Raw genomic sequence first — 20,446 nt, forward strand, 5'->3', positions numbered from 1 at the left:
TGTGAAGATGCTTTCAGACACACAGAACTCCTGAGTTCCTCTGGATCTTCTCCGGTGGATGAACTCAAATGTCAGAGTGAGACTCAGTTTGTCTGTCTCCTCCTTCACTCCTGTATAAAGTCTAAATACAGGAGAAGTGTGGACACAGCAGAGCGTCCTCCATTGAGTCACTGAGGGAGTATGAGGGGAGGGGCGTGATGAGCTTCTGACACGTGACAAAAACATGAAGAAACAAAAACAAATGTCTCTGGTGACCAGGCTAGTCATGCAGGATTGTCCAACCCAGGTCCAGTCAGCTTCACCACCTGCTCCAGTATGGAAACCCCTGCAGAGTGAAGTGTTCTGGTCAGTAGATCCACCCCAGCTGGGACAATCCAGATGCTGTCCATTCGGTACCGGTTCATGTAAAAGCCAGTACAGAGAGGCCATCTGCTCCTCTCTTTGCTTTTTCAGAAAAGACCACGCTGAAAATAGGTTTGGATAAAAGTCTGACAAAGTGCTCAGCTTCCCATGGTCCACAAGAAACAGTGTTAAGTCCAGTCCCAAACCATCAACACACCTCAGGATGCAGCAAGACTGAGGCCGCCGTGCCAGGTCAGTTAGTCCAGTCTCTGGTCCAGCCTCTGATCAAACCTGAGGCAAAAAGCAGACGACTTTCGACCCTTTCCAGTACATTTTTCCAGTTTTTCATTTAAAAAGTATTGTTTCCCAGAAAGACTTCCAGATTCTTAAAACCTCCTTTTATCCAGATCAAGCCTCCTGGTAGCCTGAGCTGATCCCTCAGCCTGTCCCAGACCAGCACTGCCTCGCTCTTTTCCCAGTTTACCTCAGCAGAGGAATACAACCAAAACTATTTACAGTGTTTATTAAAGTGTTGATGTCTCTTTGATTATTAACCATGGTGATGACATCATCAGCATATGCTGACAGTTTAAAAGGGAATCCTGCAGCCAGGAAAGGAAACACCACTCAGATTACCTCTGAGCTTGTGGAGCAGAGGGTCAAGGGCTAAAGAGTAAAGCATGCCTGATTTTCAGAACACTCATGATGTCACTACAGAGAACTTTGATCTTGGCTGTGAACAATGGGCTGAAACCAAAACATCTCAGGTCTGCCAAAGATACTGATGCTCAACCTCAAGCCTTTTCCTGATCTATCGAAATCAGACCAGTGTCAAAGGCCAATGGCCACGGTCACTTATCAGCCTGCTGGGTGCACAGTAAGTCCAGAGTGGATGACTGACGCCATCACCTCCCTTAGTCTGGTTGGTGGCCAAGAACTTGGACAGAATGTTAGAGTCCGAGCAGAGCATAAATAAACACACACAACTACTACTACTACTACTACCCAAACACACACAACTACTACTACACAAACACACACAACTACTACTACTACTACTACACATACACACACAACTACTACTACTACTACACACAACTACTACTACTACTGCTACTACTACTACTACACAAACACACACAACTACTACTACTACTACTACACATACACACACAACAACTACTACTACTACTACACAAACACACACAACTACTACTACTACTACTACTACTACTACTTCTACTACTACTACTACTACTACACATACACACACAACAACTACTACTACTACTACACAAACACACACAACTACTACTACTACTACTACTACTACTACTACTACACACACAAACACACACAACTACTACTACTACTACTACACAAACACACACAACTACTACTACTACTACTACTACTACACACACAAACACACACAACTACTACTACTACTACTACTACTACACAAACACACACAACTACTACTACTACTACTACACAAACACACACAACTACTACTACTACTACTACTACACAAACACACACAACTACTACTACTACTACTACCCAAACACACACAACTACTACTACTACTACTACCCAAACACACACAACTACTACTACACAAACACACACAACTACTACTACTACTACTACACATACACACACAACTACTACTACTACTACACACAACTACTACTACTACTGCTACTACTACTACTACACAAACACACACAACTACTACTACTACTACTACACATACACACACAACAACTACTACTACTACTACACAAACACACACAACTACTACTACTACTACTACTACTACTACTTCTACTACTACTACTACTACTACACATACACACACAACAACTACTACTACTACTACACAAACACACACAACTACTACTACTACTACTACTACTACTACTACTACACACACAAACACACACAACTACTACTACTACTACTACACAAACACACACAACTACTACTACTACTACTACTACTACACACACAAACACACACAACTACTACTACTACTACTACTACTACACAAACACACACAACTACTACTACTACTACTACACAAACACACACAACTACTACTACTACTACTACTACACAAACACACACAACTACTACTACTACTACTACACAAACACACACAACTACTACTACTACTACTACACAAACACACACAACTACTACTACTACTACTACACATACACACACAACAACTACTACTACTACTACACAAACACACACAACTACTACTACTACTACACAAACACACACAACAACTACTACTACTACTACTACACAAACACACACAACTACTACTACTACTACTACACAAACACACACAACTACTACTACTACTACTACTACTACTACTACTACACAAACACACACAACTACTACTACTACTACTACACAAACACACACAACTACTACTACACAAACACACACAACTACTACTACTACTACTACTCCCCAAACACACACAACTACTACTACTACTACTACTACTACTACTACTGCACAAACACACACAACTACTACTACTACTACTACACAAACACACACAACTACTACTACTACTACACACACAAACACACACAACTACTACTACTACTACTACACAAACACACACAACTACTACTACTACTACTACTACTGCACAAACACACACAACTACTACTACTACTACTACACAAACACACACAACTACTACTACTACTACTACTACACATACACACACAACTACTACTACTACTACTACTACACATACACACACAACTACTCCTACTACTACACAAACACACACAACTACTACTACTACTACTACTACACAAACACACACAACTACTACTACTACTACTACACAAACACACACAACTACTACTACTACTACCACAACTACTACTACTACACAAACACACACAACTACTACTACTACACAAACACACACAACTACTACTACTACTACACAAACACACACAACTACTACTACTACTACTACACAAACACACACAACTACTACTACTACTACACAAACACACACAACTACTACTACTACTACTACACACACTCACACAACTACTACTACTACACAAACACACACAACTACTACTACTACTACACAAACACACACAACAACTACTACTACTACTACACAAACACACACAACTACTACTACTACTACTACACAAACACACACAAGTACAACTACTACTACACAAACACACACAACTACTACTACTACACAAACACACACAACTACTACTATTACTACACAAACACACACAACTACTACTATTACTACACAAACACACACAACTACTACTACTACACAAGTACTACTACTACTACTACACAAACTACTAGACAAGCACACACACAACTACTACTACACAAACACACACAACTACTACTACTACACAAACACACACAACTACTACTATTACTACACAAACACACACAACTACTACTACTACACAAACACACACAACTACTACTACTACTACACAAACACACACAACTACTACTACTACACAAGTACTACTACTACACAAACTACTAGACAAGCACACACACAAGTGAAGAAGAAAGAGGACTCGCCACACTCACTCCCAGCATGCACTCTGACAGAGAGATTAACAATGAATGCGCGGCGCGCTCCCGTGTCCTCAGTGAAACAACATGGCGTCCCGCTGTGTGAACTCTGTTGGGATCAGGGAAACCTCTGTTCAGGGCAGGATCACTGTCAGTCTACAGGCAGAAGTGGTAGTATACATTATCTCAAGGCTCTTTACAGAGAAGGTCAACACCGTAACATTTATAGAGACACCAACAGCTCCCACAATGAACAGCATGAGAGAGAGAGAGAACAGCACAGTAGAACAGTACTGTAACAGTAGGAGTTAGCATTAGGAGTTAGCATTAGGAGTTTCCAGTTAGAGTAAGCGAATTAAGTGATAATTGATGAAGTGCCGTAAACTATATAATATGAGTGATTTCAAGGTACCGCTCATACATTCTCTCAAATAATCAGGAGTCAGTCTCAGCTGTCAATCCTGTTTTTATATCATCAAACAACTATTTAAAACCAAACTGATCAGAAATACTTGAACAAACATCAGTGTGATAAGAACGACCTGAAATGACAGAAACATCTTTGAGAAATGTTTAATAACCATATCATTATTACAATAATTATTAAACTCACAAATTAATTGTTTGTCCTGCATGATTGATCATTACCTTCACCAGGGACGTAATGTTACGTTCTATTTATGTTTGTTTGGTAGCAGTACTACACAGAATAATGAACAGTAAATGTGGATGAAGTCGAGTTGTCTGCTTTGTTTGTTTCCTGCCCCCGAAGTGAGGGAGCAGAAAGTAAAAAGCAGGAAGTCAAGCGAATTAAAATAAAAGAGGAAACATAACTACCAGCTCAGAGCCCAGGGCCATGACACATTTATTATTATTTATTTAGACTGAGTAAGTGTGATTTGATCTAAATAAAAATGTGTGTCTAGGCGGTTTAAATTTGGTTTATAAGGAGACTGTTGGTGGAGGGATGAATTCATTGTTAACTTCTTTATCACACAGTTGTAACATACATGTTATCTGTAAATGACCCGTCTATCTCGACAGGGTCATGGTGCTGCTGCATGTAATCAGAGATGCACGTCCACATACACTGTGAGTTACACAGAAAGAGCAGCTGCTTAATGTGGATGTAACAGTTTATCAAGGTTTTCTATAACCTCCCACATGCATACACAAACATGTCAATTATTTTTTTGTTTGGTTTTATCTGTTTCACTCTCACCTCCCTGTTGTCTCACCCTCTTAAACCCTCCGTCCACCAACCACAGACCATAGTGAGTATGTGTACTTATTAGGCTTTTGGTAACAAACAATGACGTAGCATTAGACGTGTGCATGAAGTTTCTGTGTTAGAGTCAGCGGATACTGGATTATTTGAGGGCTTTCTACGTGTGTGTGTGTGTTTCAGCCTCCTCCTGCACAGTATGGAGGCAGAAACACTGTCACCCTGATTCCTGGAGATGGCATTGGACCAGAGCTGGCCAATCATGTACGTGAATATTCAGGTGAGATTCCACTTCATCTTTATTTTGTACAACACACATGATCCCAAGATTGAAACCTGATAAAATTACAATGAACAAACACTTAACGACACCGGAGAGTTAAGAGCCTTTAGGATGAAGTAGGATCTATGTGTGTGTGTGTGTGTATGTGTGTGTATACATTAAAACACAAAGGTACACACACAGTTAGGCTTAGGCATAGTATTTATCATTCTTGTTAGACTCTTCAAGGAATATATCATCAAATTCACATTGTTATCAAATGGTTTATATAAATATATATATTGTTAATACAGTTCAATTAAAAGGTCAAGTCAGATTTATTTTTATATCTGAATATAAACAACAATACTAGAATCCAAATAATGACAATAATCACAATGATAGAACAACATCATGAGACTGTTAAGATTGTTTCCACGAATGATTAATTGGCAGTGATGGAGGAAGTACTCAAATGTTTCATTACCAAATTTACCTTTCTACTTGAGTAAAAGTACCTGTTATTTTAAATATACCTGTAATAAATTAAAAGTACTTGCTGAGAGTATCCTATTACTTAATGTGCCAGTCTACCAGATCATCGTGTCTTAGTCTTTCAGGTGTTTCCTCTTTACCTGTGATGATGTAGCTGCAGGAGGCGGGGTCTAATTTTACCTGCCCACTTTGGTTGCATCAATGACCAGTTCCCCTCTCATTATATATTCCTTTAAAAAATATAAAAACAATGTTAAAATGTAGTGTAATGCTTTATAAAACTGTGATAGAGTAAAAGTAAAAAGTACCTGAAAATAAATGTTCTTAAGTAAAGTACAGATACATGAAAAATGTACGTAAGAACAGTAATTAAGTAAATGTACTCTGTTACATCCCACGGATATTTATTGTTTAGTTTGCTCTTATCCGAGTCCACTCAGAAGTCGTCTTTTTCTTCAGCAACATCGGTCCAGTTGTTGTAGTCCACATCAGAGTTTGATTTATAACATACAGGACACAGGAAAGAGCATCACTAACCGAAACACAGCAAACCCCACAGCCATCCTGCCTGCTGCTCGATCACGCCTATGCCAGCATGATCCGCAGAGCCATCCTCACCACTGTCACAGAGACTCGGGTACGCCTGACCACACTCCTCAACACATAACTGATTACAGTTTAATCAAATATGTCCAATCATTAGCTACTTATTAACAACATTTGAGTTTTGTTATAGAACCAAACAGGATGAAGCCAAATGAAAAGTGAACAAACCGATTATGATAAACTCTTAAACATGCAGCTACTGAGTAACTATTGGACCAGGCACATCAAATCTAAAAAAGTAAGTTGGGTTACTTGTTTAAATGAACACTAACCTTTATACCTTAAATCATCAGATTGATTAGATCTTTTCTAGTCTTGATGACACTATTTCTACAGTACAGTAAAGTACCATTTACCCATTCACACACACATTCATACAGTGCATCTATGGGCAGCACTTTATTCTATTATGGACATTTTGGGGTTCAGTATCTTGCCCGAAGACACCTCGGCATGCAGATGAGGAAGATCAAACCGCCAACCTTCTGGTTAGAGGATGATCACTTTACTCCCTCAGCCACAGCCACCTCAGTTTGATGTTTGAGTGTGAACATGGAGAATGTTTCATTCCCTGAACGTCTGTTCTATGTGGTGAGTGGGTTCGATCTCCTGCGAGAAGAACTGACTGAGAGTCACAGCTTCGACTGTCAGAATCAGCTCCATCATTCATCAATCTATTTTATTTGTATCGGCCATATTCACAAATCACAATTTGTCTCATGGGGCTTTAACCAGGTGGGACATCCTCTACCCTTCACCCTCAACAAGAGTCAGGAAAAATTACGAAAAAAAACGTTTTAACAGGGAGAAAGAACGTAGAAACCTCAGAGAGACACGTGACGATCCGTCTCCCAGGACGGACAGAAGGGCAGTAGATGTCACGTGTAATGGAGAACGTCAAAGAGTTATTACAGCATTGGTTAGAGTAAACAGTTTGTAGCACGATGGAAGGTAAAGGAATTGAGGAATTATTGTCAGTAATGAGTATCTGAGTAGACATATTGTATATCAAGCAGTCTTGTTGTAATCATAGTCCACGATCAGCAGCTACCACGATCTGGATACACCATCATAATCCTGATCACAACAGACTTTTAAATACTTTGGACTCAAGTCTTCATATGTTGTCGTGCAGCGGCCAAGGCTTCGGTTCCGTCTCTGCTTTTTGCTGCGTTTTTTTCCCTCTTTCTCTCTCCCTGTTTCACATGTGAACTGTCCTGACAATGAAACCCTAAAATATATTTAAAAAGATTGAAAAGACCTTTAAATGATTGTTTATGGTTCTTTCTTTAGTTTCAGAAAGAAGCAGCAAGTTCAAGTTTGTGTGTCCAAAATTATGCAAATTAGGATCCTGTAGTTGTGGTTTTTATGTGTTACACAAACAATAGAGACTATTCTGCACACAGTTTTCTCTCTGTGTTTCCTCTTTTGTTCTCCAGCTGCACACTGCTGACCTCGGGGGTCAAGGCTCCACCTCTGAAGTTGTGCAGTCCATCATGAATGCAGTTCAGAACATGGGGCTGCGCATGCTGAGCATCTAGAACACAGACATAAAGATTATTTTCTCTCATAAGCTGCTTTCAGACATGCACAGAACTCCGAAGTTCCTTCGTATTTTCTCCGGAGGAGGTGCATGTGTGAATGCCAATGTCAGAGTGAGATCTTCCTAGTTAGGGGTAGAAATCCAGGAGAAGTTGATATGAGGCTTTCACTGTGAGTGAGTCGGGGGGGGAACAAAGCAAAATATCTCAGCAGAGGTGATATGTGTGGAGGTGAGGGGGCTGGGAGAGCACCTTCACCTGCACCACAGAAGATCAATCAGTGCAGATGAGAGCTGTTATCTGATTGATCCTCAGGTTTACAAGGCAGCGGCAGAGCTGCCTCACGATGAACACTTCAGACGAGAGGACACAGAGACACATGGGGGAGGGGCTGAGCTGGAAAGCCAGACACCCGCAGAAAAGTGCTTTAAGTTAAGTGTTTTGTGACTTTAGTTTGGATTGAAATAAAAATGTTAAAACCTGAATGGTTCGTCTCTGGCTGCTGTGGTGAGAGCCCTGTGGCATGGTCGACTGCCACAATATGTCACTTCCTGTCTCTGTCTGCTGCACCCGGCTGCTCCACCTCTGACCTGAAGAATGAAACGGATTTGATGCTGTTGTGAACGAGTCTGTGCAGAATACCTGCTGCTGTGAAACACAAACTCTGGAGAAAATTCTCTGGATTTTCTCCACAGATCATAACTAAAGCAAACACACAAACAACAAACAAATGGACAGGGGTGGAAACTGAACCTCCTTGGTGGAGGTAACTATGAACCAAAATGATTTATTGGTCATAAAACATATTTGAAGAAAGTGAAAAGAAATTCCAGGATGTAATGAATTCAGTCATATAACTTGTGTATCAAATGTTTATTACAACAGTAGAAGATGTTAGTGTCCATCCCTTCCCCCAATGATGACATAGATACATTGGTAGTGAGGAGAACATATTTATTACCCTCCTGTGGGAGTCAACACTGACGCAGCAGCGAGGCAAGCAAAGGGACTGATGGGAAATTTACTTATCTTAAAAAGACTGCCTAATGAGAATACACACCCGCCTTGGGTGTGTATTATAGATGATTGTGGAGAGTGAGGTATGTTACATGATGTCACAAGTGTGTGTGTGGTGCGGGGATGATGTTGGATAGATGAGAACAAAGCAAGACTGCATGAAAGTCATGTGAGAGAGAGAGAGAGAGAGTCTCAGCCAGGAGGACAGGCTTTTATAGGCTTCCAACCAGGAGAGTCTCCAGCCACCGGTTACCTGCTGGATCACCTGAAAGAATAGGTGAAATAAGGCAGGGGCCGTCACACATGACTACAGCAGTGCAGCTGGTCCGATCCCTCCACCAAGTTTGTAGGTTTTGAGTAGTACTTCAAAACCAACAACAAAAAAACAAATCAAATGCAGAAATGAACAAAGTGTTTTTTGTAACCCTAACCCCACAAACATGGAAGTTAAAGGGAATGATGAACAGATGATTAAAACCATAAAACTCCAGAGTGAAACATACATGAAAAGACTCACTGTTTTAATCTGCTGCTGAAAATAGTTCCCAACAAATGCACTCTACAAAAAAAAAACATTTTTTTGTGCTGGCAACACCCAGTGGCCTGAAGCATTATGTTTTGAGTCTGTCCGTCTGTCCCATTCTCATGAACAGGACCCCTCATGAACTCCTTGAGGGAATTTCTTTCAATTTGGTAGAAATGCTCAATTCAGATTACCTGACTGGATTTGGGTAATCCAAGGTCATATAGTAGTGACTTCATATGAGTCTGAAATGAACATATTCTGACTCAAACTGCTCTGATTGGTGGAAACAAGCAACCACAGGACAATGATTATAGTTTTTCAATAAATTTACACATGCATGACTTTTATTTCTCCATCAGGAATGAATGAAGTAAAAGTGTCATAGAGTGCTGGGCGACCACGTTTTCTGGCCTTGTTTTCATGTAATTTGCTGAAAATTATTTATTATTTTTTCATGATAGTGTTTTTACTTCTATGCTTGGATTTCCACTGAATCTATTGATGTTCACTCAAACTGCTTCACAGATGCAAACAATCGGCTTTAGTGTCACATAAAGAAAAGAAGTGGCTCGCGATGACCGGCCTCGTGTGTGAGTGTGTTCATGTTTCTGTGTACATGTTTGAAGGTCACTCAGTGGGCCCCTCGATAATTAGAGGCTCCTCCAAATGAAGGAGCAACAGAGGGGAAGCAAACAGTCCCCTGTCAGAGAGAAAGAAAGGAGGAGAGAAAGAGAGCTGGAATGCAAGAGACGGAGAGAAGGATGGAGGGGGGTGAAGAAAAACAGGGAGGAGGGGTGAGAAGGAAAGAAGCTGCAGAGAAAGATATTCTTCTTTTCTCATTTCTGTCCCAAAACTTTGCATTGCATCTCTTCATCACCTGCTGATGCAGAATCAATGTTCACTTTAATGTGTGTTTGATCTTTAAATGTGCACTTTTTGCTCTGAATCTGGATCAAAGTGGAACCAACAGTAACATGGTGAATGTCTTATCAATCAGACATAATTCAGTGACACAGCAGGACATCAACACACCCACTTTCCACTTCAGTTCTCCCACTTTCTTTTTCTGCCCCTGTTCATTTTTGAGGCAAGAAGAGGGAGGAATGTATTCAGGAGGAGGGAGAGTGGTTGAAGGGAGGAGATGGGGAGACAGGAGTCAGCAGAGAAAGTTGGCAGAGGTCACCCACAGAGCAATAAGCAAGAGGAACACACACTCACAGCATGGATGCAGCCAGTGTGTGCAACCGCAGATCAGGTTGTCGTGGCTCCTACAGATGCTTCACAGGACGCTGAGGACGAGGACGAGGTGAGCGATGAGTGAGCCAACGATCATTGTTTGTGCTTTTGCTCTTGACATTCTCGACTGTTTTGTAGTGAAACCGAAATTTTTAATCAGGAACTTGCTGTCACTTGTAATGAGGTTGGACAGGTTCAGATGGGTGTTTGTGGGGGTGGAAAACCTCCGGCCTACGAGCTGTAAACTTCCCTCCACAAAAAAAATCTTGGATGGTTGAGTAACACATCTCTCAGAGTGGACACTTGCTCTATGACAGCCTGCTGAGTTTGGTTGAGAACGATATTCACGTTATGCCACAAAATCCTGAACACTTACACTCTTGGGTGGAGTTTGGATGCAATACGACATCTTTCTGTTTGAGACAATGTGATTCAGCGATGAAGCTAAACTTCATTCAGAAGAATTTGTGACGGAATCTTGTTGCTGCTGCAGAGCTGGAAACTCCAGTCTTAGTAAAATTCTGAACTATATGCATATACGAGCTGAGTGCTGCTGAATGTTCACAGGTGCTTTGGATGAGAAGTTTCAGGACATGGAGAGCGAACTAAAGAAACTGGACACATTTGTTAATCTGTTTAATGTGGAACCAGCTGATGTTTCTGACAAACTACAATATGAAATCATTGAGTCTGAAGCTAAGATGAGCTGAAAGATCAGTACGTCCCTCTGCTCCATGAACACGTATATTCTGAGGAAACATTTAAGAAGTTTAGTCAGTGTTTGGAACGGCCTTTTGCTGAGAGATGCCTTCAAACTTGACTAAGAAGTGACTGACCGACTGAAGCAGCTTTGAGCAGCTTCATTGTCACTCGCTGCTCCAGCCGGGGCCTTAGAGGTTAGTGTGACCTCTGTCGTTTAGTCGACCTCAGGACGGATCCCCACCACAGAGAGAGAATTCATCTGTAAAAGTTACAACAGTTTGTTTCTCAGTTTCTTGAACGATGATCAAGAAAAGAATGATCAAATTTTTTGAGTTGACTCAGGAACTTTATTTATAATGATTCTATATTTTGAAAATTAATATATAGATTGTATTTATATTGATTATATTGTTTATATTGATTCTAGATTTCTTTATATGAACTCTCTATTTATTAATATTGATTTTATAATTTATATTGATTCTATATTAATTTATATTGATTCTATATTAATTTATATTGATTCTATATTAATCTATATTGTTTCTATTATTTATATTAATTCTAGATTTTAAAACTGTATGGACAATGAGAAGTTTAAGTAATACGTTTCTCATCTTCAAAAAATGTTTTAATCCAACATATAATGTTTTAAGTGTCAATAAAATAATATGAATAAAAAATTAACAACTTAAAAGATTCCATCAAAAATGGAAATATTCAAGTAAAGTACAAGTACCTCAAAACTGTACCTGATTAAAGATACCAGTTACTTCCTAGTATGAAACTTGTCCCTCTCTTCTTTCAGTTTTGTAAAAAGTACAGTAGATTCTTTGTGTGATTCTGTCTTCTAGTTAGTGTGTGACGTCGATCATGGGAAATTGTTTCTCATTTAACAAGGGGCCCTCTCTGCATGCCTCTGTGATTGTTTGTTTCTGTGTGTGTTGAACTGTAAAAGTGCATCAACAACTGTAAACATGGTTCATGTCTCATTGTTTCACAATTAATGTGCTAGTTGGAGGTTTGACCTACACATTCACACCTATTAACTTCAGCTGAGTGTGTTTACATACAGGTGCTCCGGTACCACTTCTTACTACTAGCATGCAGCCGTACTGTTCCATACTTCCATGTGATACTTTGAGGCCTGTAAAGGTTTATTGTCCACAAACTATTGGACCATATCATGTTTCATAATCACTGACATCATGTGACTGAACATCCTGTGACCACTGTTGGTCATAATGCTGAGAACCAAGGGAAAAACATGGGAGTTTTTAATTGGCAATCGCTAACTAGGCAGACAAAGTAACTAAGTACTGAGGTACTTGCACTGTACTTAAATATCTAAATTGTATGGTACTTTGTACTTCATACTTCAGATTATCCTAATTCATTTCATATTAATCCGCAAAGTATCATCTGATAAATGTAATATGCATCTTTAAATTCTACCTGAATACAACAATGTTGGGTTAGATTTATTTTGTTACTTTATTTTCCTCTCCTAGCCACTATGTCAGTCTCTATGGTAACAGACCCATACCCGTCCATCGACTGGTCAGTGGTTTCTGTGGCCTCTCCGGGCGCTAATGTCACAGCGTGGGAGCGGGATGCCTTGCTGGCCAAAGCAGAGGTGGTGGTTCTAGCAGCCATCTTGGTGATGGCGTTGCTCAGCAACGGGCTGGTGCTGGTCGTGTTGCTACGGAAGCAACAACACCATAACCCGCTGCACCAGTGCATGCTCAACCTCTGTCTGTCTGACCTAGTGGTGGCACTGTTCCAGGTAACACACACACTCTCACACACACACACACTGGATGCACCCTTCTCCACATGTCACCCATCTTTCTCCCCCCCGGAGGTGTTGCCTCAGTTGGTCTGGGATGCCAATGGCCGCTTTCCTGGCCCCGACTTTCTGTGTCGCCTGGTGAAGTACCTGCAGGTCCTTGGGATGTTCGCCTCCTCCTACATGATAGTTGCCATGACAATGGACCGCCACTACGCCATTTGCTGCCCCCTGCAGGCACACCGCAGTGGCGCTACCCAACGCTGGAATACCTTCATACTGCTGGCCTGGGGGCTGTCGCTGCTGCTCAGCCTGCCACAGGTAGGATGACACAGGCAGGCTGGATGATACAGGTTTGATAAATATATGAAGGTTCTAATGGTTTGATGAATGTATAAGTGAAGAACTGAGTAGGGTTTATAAAATACCAGAAGATCCTTGATATTTAAAAAATACATTAAATAATTTCTCTGACAAATGACATTATGTAGTTTCAAGCTTTTTACTTAAACCGTCAAAGGAGCAGGAAGAGGTTTTAATGGAGACATTTAGGTTGAGAATTTTCCAGGGTCATCAACATACGGAACAAAAAGGCTGATGAGACTCTGCAGGACTGTTTTCAGACAACTGAGAAATATCAGCAATATCTGTCATGGGTCACTTTAGAAGGTGCATCGAGGATGTTGTTTCAAAAACTACCATCCGCACCTTCCCCAACCAGAAACCCTGGGCCAGTGGAAGATTGGAGTCAGACTGGAGTCCAACTACCGCAGCTCTGACCCCAGGGTCATGTGTTCTGGATTAGGCTGCATCACAGACTACAGAGGGAGGACCAGGGACATAGTTCAGTGAACAACAAAGTGCCTGCCACACGCCCATGTGTGGATGGGGAGGCTGCCAAATTGACCCTCGAAGCTGCCGATGTAAGACGGTCAACCACCAAAAGTCTCCGGGCCAGATGGCATCCCAGGCTGTGCGCTCAAGGTGTGCGCTGATCAACTGGCAGTGGTGTCGACCAACATTTTCAACCTTCTGACAGGCAGGCCCCAGGTGGTGAGAATTGGCAGTCACATCTCCTCTCAGCTGATCCTCAACACATGCCCATCTCAGGGCTGTGTGCTCAGCTCCCTCCTGTATTCCGTGTTCACCCACAACTGCACAGCCAAGCACAGCTCCAACTCTTAAGTAATTAATTTCACAGATGACACGACCATCCTGGGCCTTATCACAAACAACCATGAGATGGCCTACAGAGAGGAGATGACGTCACTGATGAGCTGGTGCAAGGCAAACAACCTCTCTCAATGTCAGCAAAACGAAGGCGATGATTGTGGATTACAGAATACAGCAGGAAGGTGGACACCCCCCCCCCATCCACATCGGCCATGCTGAGATTGAGAGGGTCAGCAGCTTCAGGTTCCTTCACTGAGGATCTCTCCTGGACACTTCAAACAGAGAAAGCTCGTCCGCTGCACTTTTTTCTTAGGAGACAGAGGATCCTCACAAACTTCTACCGGTCAACCATCGAGAGCTTGCTGACGGGCTGCATACCAGTCTGGTAGGGAAACTGTTCTGCTCACAGCCGCGAATCACTGCAGAGAATTGTAGAGGTGGCACAACACATAGTTAGAAACAGTCTCCCAGCCATCCAGGACATTTACCACCAGCAGTGTCTGTAGAAGGACCACAACATCATCAGGGAGCACGTCCATCCAGCAAGCAGACTGTTCACTCTGTTTCCATCTGGCAGAAGGTTCAGGAGCTGGGCTGCACCACCATCAGACCATCAGGTTCCTAAACTTGTAGTCAACTCATAACTACAACCGTCTGCACATCTTTTTCCTGCCTGTTTGTACTTTATTTGGAAATGTGAACTTCAGTCTGGCTTCAAGGCAGGCCACTCAACTGAAACTGCCCTCCTCACTGTCCCTGAGCAACTTCTGCAAGAGCAACCTCTCTCTCCGATGTCCTCATCCTTCTAGACCTTTCTGCAGCATTTGACACAGTGAACCACCAGATCCTTATTTCATCTCTTCAGGATCTAGGTGTCTCAGGCTCTGCTCTCTCCCTGCTCTCATCCTACCTCAGTGGCCGCACTTACGGGGTAACTTGGAGAGATCTGTGTCAGAATATTGTCCTCTCACTACTGGGGTCCCTCAAGGTTCTGTCTTGGGTCATCTCCTCTTCTCTCTGTACACCAACTCTCTCTCTGCGTACTGTGCTGTGAAAAGATCTGGTCCAGTCTACATCCAGGACATGGTCAAACCTTACACCCCAGCCCATCCTATCCGCTCTGCATCTGCATCTGCCAGTCAGCTGCTTCCTCACTGCAAGCTTACCACTCAACTAAATCACGACTGTTTGCTGTTCTGGCTCCTAAATGGTGGAATGAGCTCCACATTGACATCAGGACAGAAAGTCTACACATCTTCCACCACAGACTAAAGACACATGTCTTCAGACTACACTTCGGTTAAAAGAACAAACAAACAGTTAGTTTAGTTTAGTTGCACTTATATTGTAGCACTTTTTAGTTTGGCTTTTTTTAAACTAATGTACTTACTTGATTCTTGTTCTGGGTTTGTTCCCTCATGGTAGATGCACTTATTGAAAGTTGCTTTGGATAAAAGCGTCAGGTAAATGAAGCGTGATGTAATACATACAATAACTCCACATGTGCAATAACTATTCAGACATACTCCATACAGTTAAACTTAAAGAAATGTCGGTCTCTGATCTTGCTTAACCTTTGTTAAGGGATGTGCTACACAGGCTGGTGGGTTTGTATTATGCAAATGTGTCATGATGTCACATGATGATTGTTATGGTCCAGGTGACACAAATATACAACAATCAAACAAACAAAAAATGAACAAACAGATAATAAATTATTTTGTGTCCTTTGACAAGAAGCTTATATTCAATATGTAAACTTCTATCCTTGTTTTAAAAGAGGCAAACTAACACACACTCTCACACATCTTCTTGTCCCCAGGTTTTCATCTTCTCCCGTTCAGAAGTGGCTCCAGGGGTGTATGAGTGTTGGGGTAACTTTGATGAGTCATGGGGCCTGAAAGCGTACGTGACCTGGATGACGCTCGCCGTCTTCATCCTCCCCGTGCTCATCATTACTGTCTGTCAGGTAGAAAAGATCCCGACCAGACAATACAGTTTACTTCCAACACAAAATCGTATTTCTGAAAACTGTTGATAGATTTTATTTTACCACACCATCACTGGAGGTCTCTTATTTCAATATGTAACAAGAACAGCATTTTATCATTTGTCATGTTTCCATTAAAGTGAGGTAATTTGTCTCTAATGCAGGTTTTTGTAAGGAGTAGGTTAGATTGTAACTCTCATTTCAGCTCCAACACAGAACAAGGGACAAATAGTCGATGACATGAGCTGAACATTTTAATGTTTTTAAATATGCATTTTAAAATCACTTATTAAACCAGGCTCTTACATAGTTTGTATCGTTTCACATTTTACATTAATTTTCTTTCATTGTTATTTATCTTATCATATTTAGTTTTACCAAAGTTTTAGTATTTATTATACAAACATTTTATTCTTAACTTTCATTCTTTCTCTCATTGATTGTTTGGTATTTATTAGTCTATTCATCCAATTCAATTCCATTTTATTTGTATATCATCAAATCTTAATATACATTATTTCAAGGCACTATACAGTTCTCACAATGAGCAGCTCTGACTTCTGTGAGAGAAAAAACTCCTCATTAACTGGAAGAAAGAACCAAACCCTAACCCGGTTGGTGAGCAGAGGAAATGGAAAAGAGGGAAGAGAAGAGAGAGAGAGAAAGACAAAGAGAAGTGAACAAAAGAGAGACTATGGGAGGGATAAAACCCAAAGTAAGTGACATGTAGTAAAATAAATTGGGGTTAGAGAGACAGAGGAATGTGCTCACCTGATTCAGAACTAACCGCACTACTCAAAAACCCAATGATCACGGTATAACAAGCGACCAAGTCACCAAACAGGGAATGTTTTTAATGTGGTGTCCACAGACAGCTGCTCTCTCCTGATCCTTCCAGACTGATTCTAGTTTTGTCTTCTGCTCATGTCCTCGTCCCTACTAGTAGCACGAGGCGCTACCTGTAGCACCATCAGGTTGCATAGGTAGTCCAGCTCCTCCAGGAGGACACATGTGTGGTCATAAGAAGGTTTGTGTCTCCACCACATTCTGAAGAGCCTGGAGGAGACACTAGGAGACTTTCAACCAGGAGACACCAGGAGATGTTACACCGGGAGAGATGGACAGTAGAAGAGCATGAACCCAGCAGCAGTATCTGCTCCCAGTAGAGCTGGGGGCCAAGCTAACACCATTTAACTGGTCAGACAATGTTTCTCTGAGGTCTAGGGCCAATTACAAGCCCTGGGTCGTCCAGGTCTTAATGTCTTTAAGAGGGTAAGTTTGAGTTTCTCCTGAACCATCCCTTAGTTATGCTGCTATAGGTCTGGACTGCTGGGAGAACTCCCATCATGCACTGAGCACTTCTCCCCTTCTCTCTGTCTCTCTGCCCCCCCAAATTCATTTATTTATTTTAATACATGTCAATAACTATGTGTCTTTTTTTCTCCCATAGTCCCTCTCTCTCTCTCTCTCTTTTTCTCTCATTGCAGATAACTCTGACTCCAGAACTGCTGCAGAACAACTATTATTACTAATATTAGTATTAACAATACTAGTAATTAATAATTATATGAATTGTTTCTGCTATCATTCATAATCAATAAGTTCCTTACACTGTTATTGTTTCCATTAGAACTAGTCAGAGCTGATACCTGATGCTCAAGTTTTCAAGGTCTCTCTCTCCTCTCTCTAATAAAGGAAGCATATACCAAGTGAAAAGTATGGGTCCAGGTACAGAAGCTTGTAGAACTCTGTGAGTTTATTAATATAGTTGGGGGGATTGCTTTATTTAAACCCACATATTCATCTTTTTGCAGCCAGGTTTCAGTGAGACACAGTAAATCAAACCGATGGTCAGTAATCACATTCAGTAGATGAGAAGAGATTTGGGATAGAGTGACCATTTTTTAAATAAACCACATTTTATGCTTTTATTTTTTGGTTCTGAATTGGTACTTGTATTGATTTTTTTTGTCTGTATTACTCCTCTCCTGTTTATATTTGATTTACTTAATTTAGGTGATAACCCTAACCCTTTGATAGGGTATTGGGGGTGACCAAAGCCCAGCAACTCTGGGCTTATAATTATTATACATATAACTCTTGTCTTATAAACTTTGTCATATTTGTAGATATGAGAGCAACTCCATCCAAAGTGGGATGAATGCAATCTCTTCTAATCAGACCATGTTTTCTGCCAAAACTTCCCCAACTAACATGTTTTCAACTTGTTTTAATTTCATTTTTAAAACATCCTATGTTTTGTCAGTCACATGTGAAGCAATTTGAATTGGATTAGATTTGTTTGAAAAAGGTGCGATACAAATAAAGTTTGATGATTATTTCCCCTCAGGTGCGAATCTTCAAAGAGATCCACAACAATCTGTACCTGAAGTCAGAGCGCCGCATGTCGCCCGCCTTGCACCCTCCATCCAGAGGGGGGGGCAGTAACAGGGCGTCCAGTCTCTCGCTGTATGTTTCTCCACCCATGTACAACAATAACTCTAAGCTCAGATCCGCAAATCAGCACCTGCCCCTGGGTCCGCTCAGATCCAACAGCATCAACTCAAACAGTGACGATCACACAGCTCGACATCCTGGTACGAGCAGTACTGCAGTTTGTGTTCTGTTTAGAACAGTCAACAGCAAAAAATGTGTTTTGCTATGAAAATGTTTTGATATGAACCTTTTAATTAATAATGTATCAATTATTTTAAATTATGAATTCATTTATAACATCTGTTTGTGTGTCAGCTGAGCTGCAGCCTGAACCGGTAGCGCCCTTTGCTGTCTGCTCCCTGCCAAAAGCCCCCACATGTCGAGGTGGAGAAGTGTCAGCGGCCATGTCGAAGACGGTGAGGATGACACTGGTCATCGTCATCGTCTACTCGCTGTGCTGGGCCCCGTTCTTCAGTGTGCAGCTGTGGGCCGCCTGGGACCCTGACCCCCCTCAGAACGGTGAGGGCACCTTCACTTTGGAACAATTGTTATTATTATTATTACCATATGCATTATAATATGAATTGCTGCTCATTAATAATACTATTACATGTAGAATTGTTGGTGCTATACAAGTACAATTTAATTGAATTGAACTTGTATTGAAAAGTGCTATACAAATATACACACACACACACACACACACACACATATATATATAAATCTAAAGGATGGTTCAGGACTTGTCTGATCCAGAACTATAGGCATTATCAAAGAAGAAAGTTTTAGGTTTCACCTTGGATGGATGTAGAGACTCTAGAACCCAGAGTGGGAGCTGGTTCCACAGGAGAGGAGCCTGGTAGCTGGAGGTTCTACCTCCTGTTCTCTTCTTACTGACTCTAGAACCACAGGAGAACCTGTATTTTGGTAGTGAAGTGATCTTTTTGGATAATATGGTGTTATGAGCTCTTTGACATATGAAGGGTTTGATTGTTAATGATTTTAAATGTGAGGAGCAGGAACTTGATATTCTGGATTTTACAGGAAGCCAATGCAGAGAAGCTAACTGTTTATGTTTATATATAAATAAACACATGCACACATTTCCCTTATATTTTTATTAATTCGTTTTTTACATGTTTAATGATGCTTCCTTTAATTGTACTTGTCATTTACAAGCGGCCTTGTGCGTGTGTATGTGTGTGCATGTGTGTGTGTGTCTGTACAGGTGCAGTGTTCACCTTGCTCATGTTGTTGGCTAGTCTCAACTCGTGCACAAACCCATGGATCTACTCTGCGTTCTCCAGCAGTGTGTCTCTGGAGGTCCGGCTGCTGTTTTGTCGCACTCAGCGTCGAGGCTCTTTAGCCAATGACTCCACCACCACGCACAACTCCAACTACTGAGTCACACACACACACACACACACACACACACACACACACACACACACACACACACACACACACACACACACACACACACACATAAAA

The 20,446-nt window shown here is 41.3% G+C and overlaps 1 protein-coding gene and 1 long non-coding RNA gene across 3 annotated transcripts; one reads left to right on the plus strand and one right to left on the minus strand.

Annotated features, from left to right (window-relative positions):
• The first annotated feature begins 10,795 nt into the window (after positions 1 to 10,795).
• Positions 10,796 to 20,446, plus strand: LOC109641617 (vasopressin V2 receptor-like). Of its 2 annotated transcripts, XM_069527408.1 has the most exons (7): positions 10,796 to 10,935; positions 13,079 to 13,353; positions 13,432 to 13,677; positions 16,352 to 16,498; positions 18,870 to 19,116; positions 19,271 to 19,474; positions 20,184 to 20,446. In XM_069527408.1, exons 2-7 carry the CDS (start codon positions 13,084 to 13,086, stop codon positions 20,357 to 20,359), a joined length of 1,290 nt encoding a protein of 429 aa, XP_069383509.1. In that variant the 5' UTR covers positions 10,796 to 10,935; positions 13,079 to 13,083; the 3' UTR covers positions 20,360 to 20,446. The 2 variants fall into 2 exon arrangements, with proteins under 2 accessions (XP_069383509.1, XP_069383508.1); XM_069527407.1 differs by having other exon boundaries at positions 13,079 to 13,677.
• On the minus strand, positions 19,188 to 20,335 carry LOC138410600 (uncharacterized). The gene is made up of 3 exons (XR_011243303.1): positions 20,197 to 20,335; positions 19,752 to 19,854; positions 19,188 to 19,484 (listed from the first exon to the last, which is right to left on the minus strand). It is a non-coding gene; the product is annotated as an uncharacterized lncRNA (long non-coding RNA).

Source organism: Paralichthys olivaceus, chromosome 6, assembly GCF_024713975.1.
Source record: "Paralichthys olivaceus isolate ysfri-2021 chromosome 6, ASM2471397v2, whole genome shotgun sequence".
NCBI classification, from domain to species: Eukaryota; Metazoa; Chordata; class Actinopteri; order Pleuronectiformes; family Paralichthyidae; genus Paralichthys; species Paralichthys olivaceus.